General features: G+C 43.4%; 1 protein-coding gene across 2 annotated transcripts in view; it reads right to left on the bottom strand.

The window, feature by feature from the left end:
• Positions 1–489: 489 nt before the first annotated feature.
• Positions 490–18,516, bottom strand: part of TRAF3IP2 (TRAF3 interacting protein 2) — a 38,364-nt gene continuing 20,337 nt past the window's right edge. The window contains exons 4-9 of one of the 2 annotated variants that reach the window (XM_040428886.1): positions 16,497–16,612; positions 15,438–15,526; positions 11,890–11,958; positions 10,915–11,028; positions 2,398–2,472; positions 490–807 (exon numbers count right to left, since the gene is read on the bottom strand). In XM_040428886.1, coding sequence (XP_040284820.1) covers positions 640–807; positions 2,398–2,472; positions 10,915–11,028; positions 11,890–11,958; positions 15,438–15,526; positions 16,497–16,612 — 631 coding nt within the window. In that variant the 3' untranslated portion in view covers positions 490–639. Of the gene's footprint in view, positions 808–2,397; positions 2,473–10,914; positions 11,029–11,889; positions 11,959–15,437; positions 15,527–16,496; positions 16,670–18,516 lie in introns of both variants that reach the window. The other variant, XM_040428885.1, reaches the window with a different exon arrangement.

Consider the following 18,516-nt stretch of genomic DNA (forward strand, 5'->3'; position numbering starts at 1 on the left):
AAACCACCCCCTCCTCCTGTTGATTGACAGGGCCAGCGAGCGTTCTCCTCCTCCGGCTGGCCCTGTCAGCATTTCAAATCCCGCGCCTGTATTTATTCGGCACAGGCGATGACGTCACCGAAAGAGAAGACGTCATCGGCACAGGCGCACTGAGGGAGTGCTGAGGAGGCGAGTTTCCTTCTCTCAGAGCGCCTGCGCCGAATGAAGACAGGCGCGGGATTTAAATGACAGGGCCAGCTGGAGGAGGAGAGCGCTCGCTGGCGCTGTCAATCAACAGGAGGAGGGGGCGTTTTTTGCGGCAGCTACCAGCAAGTAGACGCCCTACTTGCTGGTAGTGAAGTGATTTGCATATTTTAAAAGATCGATTTTTAAGGAAAAGAAGCCACAGCCAAAGGTAAGAGACCTATATAGGGAATAGTCGTTAAATAAGGATTTTAACAAGCCCAAAAAAAAATTATGTGTTTTGGGGGTGACAGAAGCCCTTTAAAGTAAATGATTGTATTCTGAAACCTCCACTTTGGGCATCAAGGGAGCTGATGTGCACAGTCATAATAAGGCAAACTGTATTTTTAATTGTTAAAAAAAATGCCCATCTACCTGCATTATTGTTTGCGTCATTTACAACCAAATACATTTTTTTTAATAGGAGAGATATTGTCCATTTATAGTTCTGACTTCCAGTACTGGTAGTTGTCCAACCGGGGGAATAATATATTCCTCTTCTCTTAGTAGTCGTAGGAAAAGTCTCCTTGTATCATACGGCCATCGATAAATGTGGGTGTTTTTCAGCCAGTTGGGCACATGATCCTAAAGAATCAAACATAAAGGCAGTTTTATAGATGTGGCCCTGGGTAAACATGGGCATATGTTAGCCACCCGTGGTAGCTAGGTAATAAAGAACAACGTATTTTATTTTGCTGACCAGTTTTCAGTTCAGATAATATGGTTTAAATATGCAAACCAAGGGGGTTATTTGCTAACAGAAATCCGTCTATATTAGGTGTATTTCTGGCACAGGTTGCGGAGCAAAGGTTCTTTGCGCCGCAATCTGCGACTTTTCCTTGCTCGTGCCCGGTCTGCAAAATTGGGTATGATGGGGAAAGGGCACGAGCTGGCAGGCCTGTCTCATTCATAATTTTCTACGCCTGTTTTACGTTGGCGCCTCTAGATAACTTTGCCGGATCCAACGCCAGTGCAGGGCCTTATTAAGATCGACGTCTAAAACGCCGGTCTTACTAAATAACCCCCCAGGTCTCTATTTCTGTCGACCGTCTGCAGAGTTATAGCTGAGGCTCAGCGAAGTATCTAAATCATGCTCATACTATTTTATTGTGAACTGACTGTTGTGGCTGCTATGAACCCAACACCATCCTTTTCATGATGGCTGTGCCATGATTGTTGGTGACTACTTTCTCCTGTAAAATATGTACATGGTCAGTGATTGAAAATAAAATCCCCTGTACTGAAATGATCAAAGGGGCTTGGCACCAAGTCTTAATTTGACCAATATCAGTTAAGGCGGTAGTCCCCTATACAGGATAGGGCATAAGTGTCTGATCTTCAGGAGGGGTCTGATCACGAGGGCCTGTGTTCCCCCATTTTAAAGGGGTTCTCCAGGCTTTTAATATTGATGACCTATCCTCAGGATAGGTCATCAATATCAGATCGACAGGGTCCGGCACCCCCGCCGATCAGCTGTTTGAAGAGGAGGCCGTGCCAGCGCTGCCTCCTCTTCACTGTTTACCTTTTCACCATTGCCTCTGCAGCGGTGAGCAGGTGTAATTAAACCCAAGCCGTCCCATTCATTTCAATGGGACGAATCGCTCCTGTACAAGTGTTTATGGGAACGATCCGTCCCATTGAAATGAATGAGACGGTTACGTGTGATTACACCTGCTCACCGCTGCAGAGGCGACGGTGAAAAGGTAAATAGTGAAAAGGAGGCAGCGCTGGCACAGCGCGCGCCTCCTCTTCAAACAGCTGATTGGCGGGGGTGCCGGGTGTCGGACCCCCACCGATCTGATATTGATGAACTATCCTGAGGATAGGTCATCAATATTAAAAGCCCGGAGAACCCCTTTAATGGAACAGCAGTCACGCATGCGCAGTGCCACTCCATTCAATACGGAGAGACTGCCAGAGAGGGTCAAGCGCTTGTACTCTGCTATCTCCGGCAGCCATGTAAAGCTAAGTGGGGCAGCATAGGTCAGCTGTATGACTGCCGTGCCACCCAATCAGGTTGGGCCTGTCTACGGAAGCATGAATGTACAACCCAAAGGTTCCACAGCACATATCACAGTGAGGACTAGCATTTGCTTGTAGTTAATGTAAACTTATAGCTAGTGTTCATAACCACATATTAGGTTGATGATTTGGTCTCTTCTACTTTGAACTAACCTCGGTTGCATTTGGGAAAAGTACAGGAATGAATCTGAAGTTCATGCTTCCTTGCTTTATGAACTCCATCTGCATCTACAATAACAAGCAGAATTCACATTAAAGCATGCAATCCAAATGCAGTGTTTGTTATGTGTACTGATTGCTATCATCATGGTGGAGTGTGCTCAGAGTGAACATTGGTCAGACAGCCTTTGCTTCAAACATCTAAAGATCTTGGACGTACATACAGATATAACAGCAATAGTAATAATAGGAAAATGCATTATGTTGTTTCTTTATGTTTTGTGCTTTCTGCTCAACATTTGAGGTTCTGTAACCAGGGGCATTCACAGATATTGCAGGTTCCCTTAGGCTGGTTTCACACGGGCGTTGCGGGAAAAGGTGCAGGTCCGTTGCGGGAACATGCACAATTTTTCCGTGCGAGTGCAAAACATTGTAATGCGCTTTGCACGCGCGTGAGAAAAATCGGCATGTTTGGTACCCAAACCCGAACTTCTTCACAGAAGTTCAGGTTTGGGTTAGGTGTTCTGTAGATTGTATTATTTTCCCTTATAACATGGTTATAAGGGAAAGTAATAGCATTCTTAATACAGAATGCTTAGTACAATAGGGCTGGAGGGGTTAAAAAAAACAACTCACCTTAATCCACTTGATCGCGCAGCCGGCATCTCTTCTGTCTTCTTCTTTGCTGTGCACAGGAATAGGACCTTTGATGACGTCACTGTGCTCATCACATGGTCCAATCACATGGTTCCTCTGTGGTATCCTCCCATGAAATCCATTCTTGTTTAGTGTTTTACATATCGTAGATTCGCTAACAGGGATGTTAGCATATGCCAGAGACTTTTGTAAGTCTTTAGCTGACACTCTAGGATTCTTCTTCACCTCATTGAGCAGTCTGCGCTGTGCTCTTGCAGTCATCTTTACAGGACGGCCACTCCTAGGGAGAGTAGCAGCAGTGCTGAACTTTCTCCATTTATAGACAATTTGTCTTACCGTGGACTGATGAACAGCTTTATGCAGCTTTATGCAAGTCAACAATTCTTAATCGTAGGTCTTCTGAGAGCTCGTTTGTGTGAGGCATCATTCACATCAGGCAATGCTTCTTGTGAAAAGCAAACCCAGAACTAGTGTGTGTTTTTTTTAGGGCAGGGCAGCTGTAACCAACAGCACCAATCTCATCTCATTGATTGGACACCAGTTGGCTGACACCTCACTCCAATTAGCTCTTGGAGATGTCATTAGTCTAGGGGTTCACATACTTTTTCCACCTGCACTGTGAATGTTTACATGGTGTGTTCAATAAAAACATGGTAACATTTAATTCTTTGTGTGTTATTAGTTTAAGCAGACTGCGATTGTCTATTGTTGTGACTTAGATGAAGATCGGATCACATTTTAGGACCAATTTGTGCAGAAATCCATATCATTCCAAAGGGTTCACATACTTTTTCTTGCAACTGTAGCTCTGTGGGAGGCAGATCCATAACACTCATGGTACCCGGGTTTAGTGTTTCAGAGCCTCCAAAGTGCAAAAAATGAAGTTTTAAAGATATGCAAATTACCTATCGCAGGTGCCCAGGGGCGGAGAGTGTGCTGCAAGTGCCCACTGCTCCCCGCCTTACTTGTTCCTGACTCCTCCCCTCTGTAACGTCCGGCCAGCCCTGTATCCTTGTGGCGTCATTCTCTTCTCCATTCATAATCCAGCGCCTGTGCGCTTCACAGCTGGGTCCGGGCATGCGCAGTAAATTTACCACTGTGGGCAGAGGCATACTGATATGCAGTGCGCATGTGCAAGTTAAGTAACGGACCCGGCGGTGAAGCGCACAAGCGCTGGATTATGAATGGAGATGAGAATGAAGCCGCAAGGATACAGGTCTGATGATACAGAGGGGAGGAGTCAGGCGCAAGTAAGGTAGGGAGCACTGGGCACTTGCAGCAAACTCTCCGCCCCATGGCACCTGCGATAGGTAATTTGCATATTCTTAAAAGTTAGTTTTTGGCACTTTGGAGGCTCTGAAAAACTAAACCCGGGTACCATGAATGTTATGGATCTGCCTCCCACAGAGCTATATAATCAGTTTAAAACATGTTATGTAGGTGACAGACTCCCTTTAAATCCCAGGCCGATTTTTGCAAATCTGACATGCGTCACTTTATGTGGTAATAACTTTGGAACGCTTTTACTTATCCGGGCCATTCTGAGATTGTTTTCTCATGACACATTGTACTTCATGGTAGCGGTAAATTTGAGTCAATATATTTCACCTTTATTTATAAAATAATCAAAAATGTACCAAAAATTTAGAATAATTCACAATTTTCTAAATTTTAATTTCTCTACTTTTAAGGCTGCATGCACACGACCGTATGTGTTTTGCGGTCCTTGAAATTAATGGGTCCGCATCCTATCCGCAAAAAAAAAATGGAACGGACACGGAAACAAACAACGTTTATGTGCATGTAGCCTAAGGCTGGGTTCACACTTGAGCGTTTTACAGCGCGTTCAAACGCGCTGTAAAACGCTCAACACATGAAAACCAATGCTTCCCTATGGCCCTGGTTCTCACTTGAGCGTTTTACAGCGCAGAAAAACGCGCTGTAAAACGCCCTACGCTCAAACAAGTACTTGAGCTTCTTTGGGGCGTTTTGACGCGCGTTTGTGGCCATAGGACATTGCAGTCAATCACACAAACGCGCGTCAAACGCGCGTTTACTATTGCCAAAAACGCTCGTCAAAAACGCGCGTTAAACGCGCATATCAAAGACGCTCAGGTCTGAACCCAGCCTAAGGCTGCGTTCACACGGGCGAGATTTCCGCGCGGGTGCAATGCGGTAGGTGAACGCATTGCACCCGCACTGAATTGATGATTTTCACGCATCACTTATGCGTTGCGTGAAAATCGCAGCATGCTCTATATTCTGCGTTTTTCACGCAACGCAGGCCCCATAGAAGTGAATGGGGTTGCGTGAAAATCGCATGCATCCGCAAGCAAGTGCGGATGCGGTGCGATTTTCACGCACGGTTGCTAGGTGACAGTCTATACACTGTATTATTTTCCCTTATAACATGGTTATAAGGGAAAATAATAGCATTCCGAATACAGAATGCATAATAGGTGATCAATTGAGGGTTAAAAAATAAAAAAAATTAACTCACCTTCTCCTCTTGTTCGCGTAGGTCTCCCGGTCTTCAGTTCTTTAAAAAGATGAACTATGGGCTAAAGGACCTTTGGTGACGTCAGATCACATGCTCCAATCACATGGTACATCACCGCGGTGATGGACCATGTCATTTGAGCATGTGATCTGACGTCACCAAAGGTCCTTTAGCCCATAGTTCATCTTTTTAAAGAACTGAAGACCGGGAGAACTACGCGAACAAGAGGAGAAGGTGAGTTAATTTTTTTTATTTTTTAACCCTCAATTGATCACCTACTATGCATTCTGTATTCGGAATGCTATTATTTTCCCGTATAACCATGTTATAAGGGAAAATAATAACATCTACACAACACCGAACCCAAACCTGAACTTCTGTGAAGAAGTTCGGGTCTGGGTACCACAGTCGGTTTTTTATCACGCGCGTGCAAAACACATTGCACACGCGCGATAAAAACTGAACATCGGAACGCAATCGCAGTCAAAACTGACTGCAATTGCATTCCTACTCGCACGGGTTTGCCGCAACACACCGGGACGCATCCGGAACTAATCCGGACACGCTCGTGTGAACCCAGCCTTAGACAGATAGTAATACCTCATAAAATAGTTATCAATCAATATTACTATTGTCTGCTTTATGTTGGCATCATTTTGGAAATGTCATGTTACTTTTTTAGGACGTTAGAAGGCTTCAAATTTTAGAACCAATTATTCAAATTTTCACCAGAATTTCCAAAAACATTTTTTAAGCACCAATTCAGTTATAAAGTAATTTTGAGGGGCTTGCATAATGGAAACCACCCATTAATGACCCCATTTTTGAAACTACACCCTCAAATTATTCAAAACTGATATTACAAACTTTGTTAACCCTTGAGGTGCTCCGCAATTTTACTTTTTTGGTAGATTTTTTATGTTAATACATTTTTTCTTGCAGCCCAGCAAGGGTTAACAGCAAAATAAACCTCAATATGCATTACTCTGATTCTGCAGTTTATAGAAATACCCCATATGTGGCGGTAAACTGCTCTATGGGCATGTGACAGAAGGAAACTAGCGCCACATGGATTTTGGAGGCAGATTTTGCTAGAATGGTTTTTAGGCACCATTTTGTATTTGAAAAAACCCTGATGTACCCCTACAGTGGAAACCCTCAAAAAGTGACCCCATTTTGTAAACTACACCCCTTAAAAAATATATTAGGGGGGGTACTGAGCACTTTGACCCTCTAAGCGTTTTACGGAATTTGACTGTGAAAATGAAAAGTACATTTTTTTCCAATAAAATGTTGCTTTAGCCCCAAGTTTTTTATTTTCATAAGGGGTAACAGGAGAAAAAGCACCCCATAATTTGTTACCCATTTTTTCCTGAATACATCAACACCCCATATGTGGTGGTAAACTGCTGTGGGGACTCATGGCAGGATTCAGAATAGAAGGAGCGCCATATGGCTTTTGCAGCGCAGATTTTGATGGATTGGTTTACGGGTGCCATTGGTTTTCATTTTTTAAGTGATTGTCTTATGTGGGGGCTCATTTTTTGCGGGATAACGTGACGTTTTCATTAGTACCATTTTGGGGTACATGAGACTTTTTCATCGCTTGGTATTACACTTTTTGTGAGGCAAGGTGACAAAAATGGCTTTGTTTTTTTTGTTTTTTGTTTTTTTTACAGCATTCACCTGAGGGGCCATCTCATGTGATATTTTTATACAGCAGGTTGTTGCAGACACAGCATTACCCAATGTGTCTATTATTTTTTTAAGTTTTACACAGTGAAAGCCTTTTTGAACAGAATAAAATCTTGTTTTTGTGTTGCCATTTTTTTTATTTTTTGGCGATTGTCTTAGGTAGGGGCTCTTTTTTTGTGGGATGAGATGATGGTTTGATTGGTACCATTTTGGGGTACATAAGACTTTTTGATCACTTGGTATTACACTTTTTGTGAGGCAAGGTGTCCAGAATTTTTTTTTTCCTTTTTTACTTGAAACTTTAAATTTTTTTGTAAAACTTTATTTATTTTTACTTTTTTTTTTCCACTTTTTTTTTTGTCCCACTCTGGGACTTCAACTTTTGGGGATCTGATCCCCTCTACAATGCATTACAATAAGTCTGTATTGTAATGCATTGGCTGTAAGTGTATTACCACTGTAATACACTTCAGCCAGCTTGCCTGTGAGATCCAGGTGGCTGGATCTCACAGGCATACAGGGAAGGCAGCCACAATGCCTAAGGAAGGCATCGGGCTGCTGTCCAAGCCATCGGGTCCCCGTCACAGCAGCGAAGGGACCCGATGGGTGCTCCCTCCCTGCACGGACATCGCATGTGCCGCGGTCAGCGCTGACCGCGGCACATCTAGGGTTAATACGCCATCATCAATGTTTTCACTAATGCTGGCACATACAGCAGGGGTCTGGCTATTAGTCACTGATGGACCCTTGCAGCTGATCGGGCGAGCGCAGCTCCTGCACCCGCCCGATCAGCGCACCGTAGTATTATGGCGCTGATATTTAAGCCAGAGCAGCCAGCGCCGTACATGTACGGCACTGGTAGTGAACAAGTTAAGCATGCATCTATGGGACTGCCAGAAATAGCTGTGTTTGACTATCTCCAGCAGTACCATAGAGAAATAATGGAGCAGCCATTATCTTGCTTGATCTGCCTCTTACTCCAGTTCAGGGAGATCAAAATCTCCCTGAATGTGTTTCAAGTGTTTGTCATTTTTTTTAACAAATGTTTTGTGGTGTTTTTATTTTTTGGCATTTTGTACATGCGTTTTTCTGGTGTATTTAAATTACCATAGAGATGCCTAGGGAATAAATGCCACATCTAGAGCATGCTAAAAATTACCACTGACCGCTAAAGTGCTACAAAAATTGCAAAAACATAAATGTGTATGTACACTTTATAATATTTTACTATAGAATTTGAAGTAACATCTAGCTACAGCATTTAAAAAAAAAAAAAAGAAGATAATCCTATCACCTGGTTATCTAAAGTTTTTTTTTTAGCAAGTAAATATTGATGACCTATCCTCTGGACGGGTCCTAAATATCAAATCAGCGTTGGTCTGACACCCGACACGCCGTTCAGCTGTTTGAAGAGGAGGTGGCGCACATGTGAGAGCTGCTTCGTCTTCATAATTGCCTGTGCATCGTCTCAGTTGTAGAGGTGATGCAGTGTAATTACAACTGCTCGTCCCATTCAAGTGAATAGGTTGTAATTATACTGTGCCGCCTTTACAACTGAGGAAGCAGCTCTCACATGAGCGCCACCTCCTCTTCAAACAACTGATCGGCGGGGTTGCCGGGTGCCAGACTAATATATCTCATATTGGTGACCTGTCCTAAGGATAGGTCTTCAATATTTATCCACTGCAAAACCCCTTTAAGGTCAAGAGGATCATTTTTGATAGGTAGCAATACATGATGTCAAGACTCCTGACAGGATTGTCTGTGTGACAGTCTGTGAGTCAGTTTATCGCGGTGACTTTTTCTTAGGCCTCATGCACACGACCGTTGTGTGCATCCGTGTCCGTTGTTCCCTTTTCCGTGATTTTCTGCGGACCCATTGACTTTCAATGTGTCCGTTGAAAACTCGGTAAATGCACCGTTTATCATCCGCGTCTGCGATCCGTGTTTGCTGTCCGTCAAAAAAATATGACCTGTCAAGTCAATGGGTCCGTGAAAAAACACGAAGGCACACAAGATTGTCATCCGTGTCCTGATCAGTGTCCGTAGGCTACTTTCGCACAGACGGATCCGCATATTGTGAAAACTCAGATCTGACAATATATTCTAACACAGAGGCGTTCCCATAGTGATGGGGACGCTTCAAGTTAGAATATACTAAGAACTGTGGACATAACTGCCCCCTGCTGCCTGGCAGACCCCCCTCCCTCCCCAGTTTTAAATTCATTGGTGGCCAGTGCGGCCCCCCCCCTCCCCAGTATTATATTCATTGGTGGCCAGTGCGGCCTCCCCTCTCTCCCCCCCCAATTAAAAACACCCCCCCCCCATCATTGGTGGCAGCGGAGAGTTCCGATCGGAGTCCCAGTTTAATCGCTGGGGCTCCGATCGGTTACCATGGCAGCCAAGACGCTACTGCAGTCCTGGCTGCCATGGTTACTTAGCAATTTTAGAAGTATTATACTTACCTGCGATGTCTGTGACCGGCTGGGCGCTCCTCCTACTGGTAAGTGACAGACCTGTGCTATAAGCAATGCGCCGCACAGACCTTTCACTTACCAGTAGGAGGAGCGCCTGGCCGGACACAGACAGCGCAGGTAAGTATAATGCTTCTAAAATTGCTAAGTAACCATGGCAGCCAGGACTGCAGTAGCGTCTTGGCTGCCATGGTAACCGATCGGAGCCCCAGCGATTAAACTGGGACTCCGATCGGAACTCTCGGTGCGGCACCTGAGGGGTTAATTGTGCGGATCACAGCCCCCTGTAAGAGATCGGGTGCTGCCAGGCAGCAGGGGGCAGTTATGTCCACAGTTCTTAGTATATTCTAACTTGAAGCGTCCCCATCACTATGGGAACGCCTCTGTGTTAGAATATACTGTCGGATCTGAGTTTCACGATCTAACTCAAATCCGATGGTATATTTTAACATAGAGGCGTTCCCATGGTGATGGGGACGCTTCAAGTTAAAATATACCATCGGATTGGAGAAAACTCCGATCCGATGGTATATTAATAGGGACTCCTGACTTTACATTGAAAGTCAATGGGGGACGGCCAGGCGGACACCAAAACGACTTTTTTTTTACTTTCCTTCATGTTCGTGGATCCTCCAAAAATCAAGGAAGACCCACGGAAGAAAAAACGGACACTGATCACGGAACTACGGAACCCGTTTTTGCGGACCGCAAAAAAAAAAACGGTCGTGTGCATGAGGCCTTAGTTTGGCCTGTCATATTACTTGACCATAAAATCCAGAGGCAGGGCCTGGGGGTCTATGGCCAGTTGTAGATCAAAGTCCTCCACCTGATGTTCCACTGGCAATAAGACTACAGTTGTTCTCAATGCCACTACTGACAATTCTGACAGACACTGCAATATACAGTTTATTTTACCACCCTGGAGTATGAACAAATGGCCATCATGTGGATGACTCTTTTTCAGCTGATAGTTATCCTGTGTCTATGCAAATCTTTACATGGTAAATATATTTGATGAGGCAAACCATTTCAGGCAACTATTATTTATTATTTCTAGGGAAAATGTAGTATTATACTGGAAAATCCCTTTCGATAACATTCATAAACCTATGGACTTTGGTTGTCCTGATGAGACAATCTTTCATATACCTTATTTGCAACCATAAGAAGGAGGTTGTTACTCACCATTCTGTGGATGTATCGTGTATGTAGTCCATGATCATCACTAACATGAATCAAGTCCATTTCAACATCCGTTTTGTACTGTGGGCTGATCGCTATGATGATGATCACACTTGTCTATTTAATTACAAAAATTGGACAAAAATGTGTATATTACATTGAACTCCATTTTAGTGTACACATACAAAACCTCAATCTGAGAATGGAATGATTCTTTAAGATAGCTTAAAAAACTGTGATCTGTCCAGGTGCTACAATTCTCCATATAATAATGGCACACAGTGCATATAAAACATATTCACCTCCCTTGTGACTTGTTATGTATTATTTTATAATCAGCCTTTTTTTAAATTAACCAACAGTAAATTATTTAATATCAAAGTAAAAACCGATCTCTATAAAGTAATCTATATGCATTACAGCTATTAAACATGAAATAATTCAATGCAAAAAACAATTGTATGCATAGTCTCCCCAATCTCAGCCATAAAACATATAATTTATTAATGGGGCTGGCTTTGGTACTGTACTTACATTTGTATGCCTACAGATCCTAAGTAAATCCAGCTATGCATGCAGCTTTATCGGTTAAGAGGCTATAGGGCACATTTATTAAGACCGGCACCGGTCTAAATAAAGCCTTATAGCTTGCGGAGGATCCACTTAAGTTATAAAGAGGCGCAGGCCTCTCCATAACTCCGGCGCATCCAGAGCCAGTTCTAAATGTTAGCCAGCTTCCGAGCTGTCTTAAATTTAGACCATTTTCTACGTCTAAAACCGGTGTAGAAAATGGTAACTGAGATGGTCATGCCGGCCTGCCCCCTTCCCAGCCCATGCCACGCCTACATCTTTAGACCTGGCGTGAGCAGGGCGAAGTCACAGATAGCGGCGCAACTAACCTTTGTGACTCCATCTGCACATGAAATACGGCTAATTAAGGCATATTTCAGCTTAGTAAATGACCCCCTATGTACTTACATCACTGAGATATCTCTCCATCCACCTGATGATGTCCATGCCACGAATTGATCCCTCAAAAATATCAATCTAAAAGACAAAAAAATAATTATGACAACATAGACACATAAATGAAAGGAAAAAAAATCAAATGGCTTATAGCATAACTGCAGCCTCCTGGGAAGATTCCAGCCGATGGGAAATACTGGAGACATGCCTGGGGCCTTCATTTGCTCCCAGGCTACCGTGCACAGAGACCAGCACCCCACGATTTCACTTGTTGCGTGCCAATAAGAGACAGGGAGTCCGCTCCCTCTGTAACTGCTTAGATGACGTCGCTATTGGTTCCAAGATCTTTACCAAACTAGATTTACGTAGAGCATATCATTTGATCCAAAACCATGTTGAATAGCAAGCTGCATTTAATACCTGCAATGGTCACTATGAATATTTAGTTGTGCCTTTTGGGCTAAGCAATGCTCCAGTAGTGTTCCAAGAATTTGTGAATGATATATTCTGAGACCTCCTCTACTCTTTTGTGTAGTATAACTGGAAAGCATCCTAATTTTTTCATCTGATTTATCATTGCAAACAGGACCGCACAGTACTTCAGTGATTACGGGAGAACAGACTTGCATTTTGCTATGCAAAGTTCAAGAAATGCATTTTTGAAAAAACCTCCCTTCCTGGGGTATAAAATTTCTGACCAAGGCATATAAATGGATCCTGAGAAATTGTCCATGGTATTGAACTGGCCACGACCAACTGGCCTATGGACCATTTAACGCTTCTTGGGTTTTGCAAAGTATTAAAGGGAATTCATCCCTCATTTCTCCACTTTACCAAACTTATCTCTGCTCATAAGGGGGTGAATGCCAAATCCTCCTTTCAGGCCCTTAAGTGGTTCTTCTCCTCAACACCTGCTCTTTACGATCCAGATGTCTCTAGGCAATCCTCTGTGGGAGCACAGATTGTTACTTTCGGCTTGTACTCCAAAGTTATTAGCCATAAAACTAGCCTTAGAGAAGTGGCCTTATTTATTTGAGTACCATTCACCTAGTTGTCATTTACGGAGACCACAAGAATTTAACCTATCTCCAATCTGCACAACGACTCAATCCCCGTCGTGCTCAATGGTCCTTGTTTTTTGCCCGCTTTCATTTCCTGTTAGGGGTTTTCTGAGATTTTAATACTGATGACTGATTGTCTGGATAGGTCATCAGTATCGTATAGGTGGAGGTCCGACACCCCTCCCATCAGCTGTTTGAGAAGGCAGCAATGCTTGCAGTAGCACCATGGCTTTCTTGGAGCTTTTCCTAGGCCGAGTGACAACACTTTATCGGTCACATGGCCTAGGCACAACTCAGTCCCATAGAAGTGAATGGGGCTGAGCTGCAATACCAAGCATGGCCGCTATACAATGTATGGCGCTGTGCTTGGTAAGCTGAGGGAAGGTCTTGGCAATCAGAGGCGCCAGTGTCTTCTCAAGCAGCTGATCAGCGGGAGTCCCAGGTGTCGGACCCCCACTGTTCAGATACAACAATCAAGTCCCCACTAGCTCTCCTCTGTCTTCCAGTAGTGGTAACGGCCGCTGTAGTCCAGTGTCTCATGCTAGAGGCTGCAGCCAATGCCAGGCTACAAGGCCTCTTCCTGCTGCCCATCTCCTGATTCTTACAAGGCCAGTGCTCAATTGCCCCAATCTCATCCAGCCAATGGCTTGTCACCTTGGGGTATTTAAGGCACTTCCCCAAGGGGAGTGTGCCTGAGCTTTAGGTTCCTAGCTTGATAGTTTACCAGAGAAGGTGTGCTTTTCCATTTGTCTTCCTGTGTACCAAATTCCGCCCTGTTACTGATTCTGATTCTCTGCTGCCTGCACTTATTTCTGCCTGTTTATCATATTGATCCTCTGCTGCCTGCCCTGACCTCGGATTGTTTTACAGATAAACACAAACTCTGCCTGCCCTCACCTCTGCCCGTTTCCTGAGTAGATATGGTATGGATTAGCATACAGGGTTAGAAACCAGAACAGGGGGCAGTGGTTATGGGTTCTGTGGTTGGGGACAGAGCACCTTTTGCCTGTCTCAAAAGAGGCAGGTTTTCTGCTGCCCAAGTGGCAGCAGGTGACCATGCCACATGGTTGGATAACCCTTCTTGAATCAAGTAGTCAGTTTGTATTATCTTGTAGACTTGGTCTAAATGATGTACCATGTGAGGCAAAAGAGTGGAAATCGGCGGACTTTCTGATTCTCTAATTAATATTATTTTCTATATGACCCAAATTTATGGTAACTCAGTGGTTAGAACTGCTGCCTTACTGTGCTGGGGTCCTGGGTTTGAAACCAACCAAGGGCAACATCTGCATGGAGTTTGTATGTTACTCCACTTTCCTCCCACACTCACAAAAATATACAGATAGGTTAAAGGGGTTCTCCAGGATTTTTATAATGATGGCCTATCTTTAGGATAGGTAATCAATATCACATCTGCAAGGGACTGACTTCCAGCATACCCACTGATCAGTATAGGTCATTAATATATTGTAAAATTCCTGAAGAACTCCTTTAATTTGTAATGTAGATTGTTAGGCTTAGTGGGTTCCAGATATGACTGATGACAATCTCTGTACAGTACTGTGGAGTATGGAAGTCCTATGAATAAAATAAATGTACCTTTCGGGAATATCTGTAGAGCAATGTAATGTCTGTGGGTCACAAGCTTTAGAAAACGCAGACATATTATAGGTTACCTGACTATAAACTGATAACCTGTTATCACTGTGAGACGTGAATGCAAGTTCTAAACTACTGCAGAAAACTGAAAATAAAGACTGGTCCACTGGAGGGACTGAGAAATGCTATTTGCAGTAGGCTTTTTAGTTAAAAGAGTGGGGGGTGGGAGCTTGAAAAGGGACTCTCCTCTTTTATATTTATGAGGCATATGGATGAGGTTTAAGTAGACAGCCCCCTCAAATAATATATCTGCATTGAAGAAAGCAGATAATGCTTTATGAATATAGCAAGGGCGGAAAATGTCTTTATCATTTTTCCTCTTTAAGGCCTCATTCACATGTGGTTCATCCCTGAAGTTGTCTATGAAGGATCTGTGTTTGGTCCATGTGTCAGTTTTTTTGGCTGTCCGTGTGTTATCCGTTTTCCAAGGATACTGCTAGGTTGAAAATTAATTTTCAGAGCATATTCTACCAACGATCCATGAAAACCACAGATCATCTGTGTTGTGTCTGTTGTTTTTACAGATCCATAGACTATAATATGCGTGATGGATCCATAATCATGGGTAAAAATAGGGCATGCTTCTGTGGTGTCACCATGAACTTGCAGTCCATGAAAAACCACTGATATGTTTTGATATGCACAATAAAGTCAATGGATACGCATGCTTTCAGTGGAGAACACCAACAGCACACGTCCGTGATTCGCAGACATGTGAAAGAAGGCTTGCCCTCCTTGATACCCCCATATATCACAACTAACGACAAACCAATGTATCATATCACTGGACAAAATACTTCTGATGTTTTGGACCTAAGGACTAAATGTAACAGTACTTACTGTTGTCTTGAATCCATTGGAGCACAAAAGATTTGCCAGTTGTATAACTGCGTTTGCAGCATCTAAGGAATAGGTTATGAAGACTCTTCCTGCAAGACACAGCAACGGACATAAATATATTGAATTGACTATGTGTTCAGCATTGTTCTAGACAATTTACCCTGAGCTGTAAATTCTACAGGTGTGGTCTGCATTAGACGATGAGTATTGTTATTCACAACTCGTTAGCTAAGATGTCAGAAGATCCCCAAAAATAGCATTCAAATTTACTTATTTTACCAAACATCCTCTCTTCTTAAATCAGTGGACTAAAACATAACCGGCTGATAAATGCTATGCATGATCTTGATTAGGTTGGTGTTTCATAGAAGACAAGAATCGCCATATTTAGTGGTGGACTTAACTACAATGCACACCAGGCAAGTGCTTGGGGCTCCAGAGACCCTAGGGACCCTACTGGCCATAAGCGTTGGCTGAAAAACCCCCCAAAAAAACACATACTATAGGGGCGGACATACCACCTGGTTACTGCACAGGGGCAGAGGGGAGAGGGCTGTAGAGCAGTAGCAGAAGTGGCCAGGCTGCACAGTTAAGCTGATCAAGGGGTCTAGCGGGCTGATGGGTGGTGTTTAGTGGTGCAACAAGGCCAGAGCTTGGCAGTATGATAGGAGCAGAGCTTAGCCTTGCAACTGGTCGGAAATTAGCGGCACGACACAGGCCCATATAGACATAGCTTTGCTTGAGGACCCAGAAATACCAAATCCACCCCAACCATATTATATAGTGCATGCGTTAGCTGTATAAGTACTCTAAAGTGGTCCAAATATGTCCACGTTTGCAGAAGATCTCATGTAACATCAGTAGTTCCACATATTCCGAGAAGTAGGAGAGAGCAGATGAGAAGAATCAATGGAAAAACTGAGGAGGCTATTGCACCTTGATAAGAAGGGTGCTCCACTATTTCACATTTTCTGGGTTATATGTTCTTTTGTATTTGTTTAGTGTAAAATTGTGTAAAAACTGCACGACTGACTTGTTAAATAGGTAGGATACACTTACTCTGCTCTGATGGCAAGTTACTCATCTTCAGTCCTGTACCAGGCTCCTCTTGAGGAATTAAACGGGCATGGGTATTCAGAATCTGAGGCTGTTGACCATATGTATACCCATCATGCCTAGGCAGATTGTATGGAGATGCGTTCAAAGGCATGGCAGAACTGTTCTGTGGGCCACTAAAATTATTATTATGACAGCTTCAATGTTAAAGTCATAGAATACACAGACAAGCAAAAGAGAAACTTGTTTTACAATCCTACTGTGAATACAGCACTTATGGAGAGATGGGTTTCCATGGAAACAGAAAACCTGCATAGCCCTAATGTACAATTATATAATTAATGGCACTCTACGATATGAATGTAGAAGCAGGGGCGTAACTATCATAGCGGCAGACCATGCGACTGCTATGGGGCCAAGGGCAAGAGGGGGCCCAGTCTTAGTTGGGATCATCTCCTCTTCTACTGGAGGTGAAAACTTGGTCAGGACTCTACCCTCTAAAGGAACAACTTTTAGAAAATGAAGCAGTGGAAAAATGGCCCAAGGGTCATTGAAAAGGGTTTAGGCAGAAACCCTTCTGTCCTGTGTGGGGGGCCTGGTTAGATCCTTGCTATTGGGCCCTTACTTCTCTATGTACGTGTAGAAGTATCTATATAACATTGATACTTGCACATTTTATTTTTTCAGTGGGTGGGTTTGTTTTGACAGTGTTCACTGTGCAGTATAAATGACATGTTAACTTGTGGGTCAGTACAATTATGGCAATGCCAATTTTGTATCTTCTTTTCATGTTTTCTACTATTGCACAATATTTTTTTAAAATCATACTGTATGTCTTTGTGTCGCTGTAATCTGAAAACCATAGCTTTTTTTTTAAAAGTTTTCTCTAAGTGCTTGTTCTTTTGCAGAATAAGTTAACGTTTTACCACCTTACGGTCCATACAACTTGATAATTTTTTATTATTGTTTTGGAGGTTAGGTGACTGAAAACTGAGTACACCATGCAGGAAAAATAACATGATAATTTATAATTCGGCTCATTTCGGAAAAGGAAATACTAAGCATTTATAAAGTAGGATTTTTTTAAATTTTTCTTTTTTTTCCAGTAATACAGTACTGGATATGTGAATTGTCTTTTTTGTTCTTATACTTTTGTTTCCCTTTTTTTTTTCCACCAAAGGATTTAAATATCCAATCTCTTGGTTGCTGGTATAATAGTTCTCTATTGCAGTGTATTAGACCTGTCAGTGTAAAACTGATAGGGAGCCAATTAGGCTTGATAGGGCCAGATACTAAGATGGCAGACCTGGGGGCTACTGTCAAGTGCTGAGCTGCCACAACAACCCATCAGCTCCGCACAACTGCATTTGGAGGGAAGATAGGGAGCGTCCTCCCTCTGTCTAACCAGTTAGAGTCTACATTAGCAATTGACTGTGACTCCAATCCTCCTAGTTGGGTGTGTACAAGGCCACACAGTTGTTTTGCTGCATTTTTCTTAAAACCACTGCAAAACCACAAACAAGAACTCCAATGTGTTGCTTCACCCTTAACCTCTTTGTAACAATTATTCATTTTTCTCCTCTGCAACAGTCATATGGAAATAACCAAAAAATAAAGATGCCTTAGGCTGCTCTCACATCTGTGGCTGGCTGTTCCAGCAGAGAATGGAAGGACCCCGTACATTATGGAGGGGGACGCATGGCCATACTGGCATTGCCTGATGGCTGTCTTGTCCCTGGGGCTGAGGTATTCTGCCCGGTGACAAGGAGGTTATATTTAGGAGCCCAGTTTTGGAGGGAAATGGTTTCCCGCTCTTGTGGGATCTCTGGGCAGAAGTGTAATTCTGCCCGGTAATTTTTGCCTCAATTGGCTGGGCATGTAGCCTACGGTGTCCCAGGGTCTGGGGGAAGGTTAGCGGAGCCCTGGAGACAGTTATTGATTGGTGGTGGTGGGAGGTTTTGGGGCTATAAGTGTCCGAGCTCCGCAGGCTGGGCTGGCCTTTGATCTGCACCTGCCTGTGGAG

The sequence above is a fragment of the Bufo bufo genome, chromosome 4 (genome assembly GCF_905171765.1).
Source record: "Bufo bufo chromosome 4, aBufBuf1.1, whole genome shotgun sequence".
Taxonomy (NCBI): Eukaryota; Metazoa; Chordata; class Amphibia; order Anura; family Bufonidae; genus Bufo; species Bufo bufo.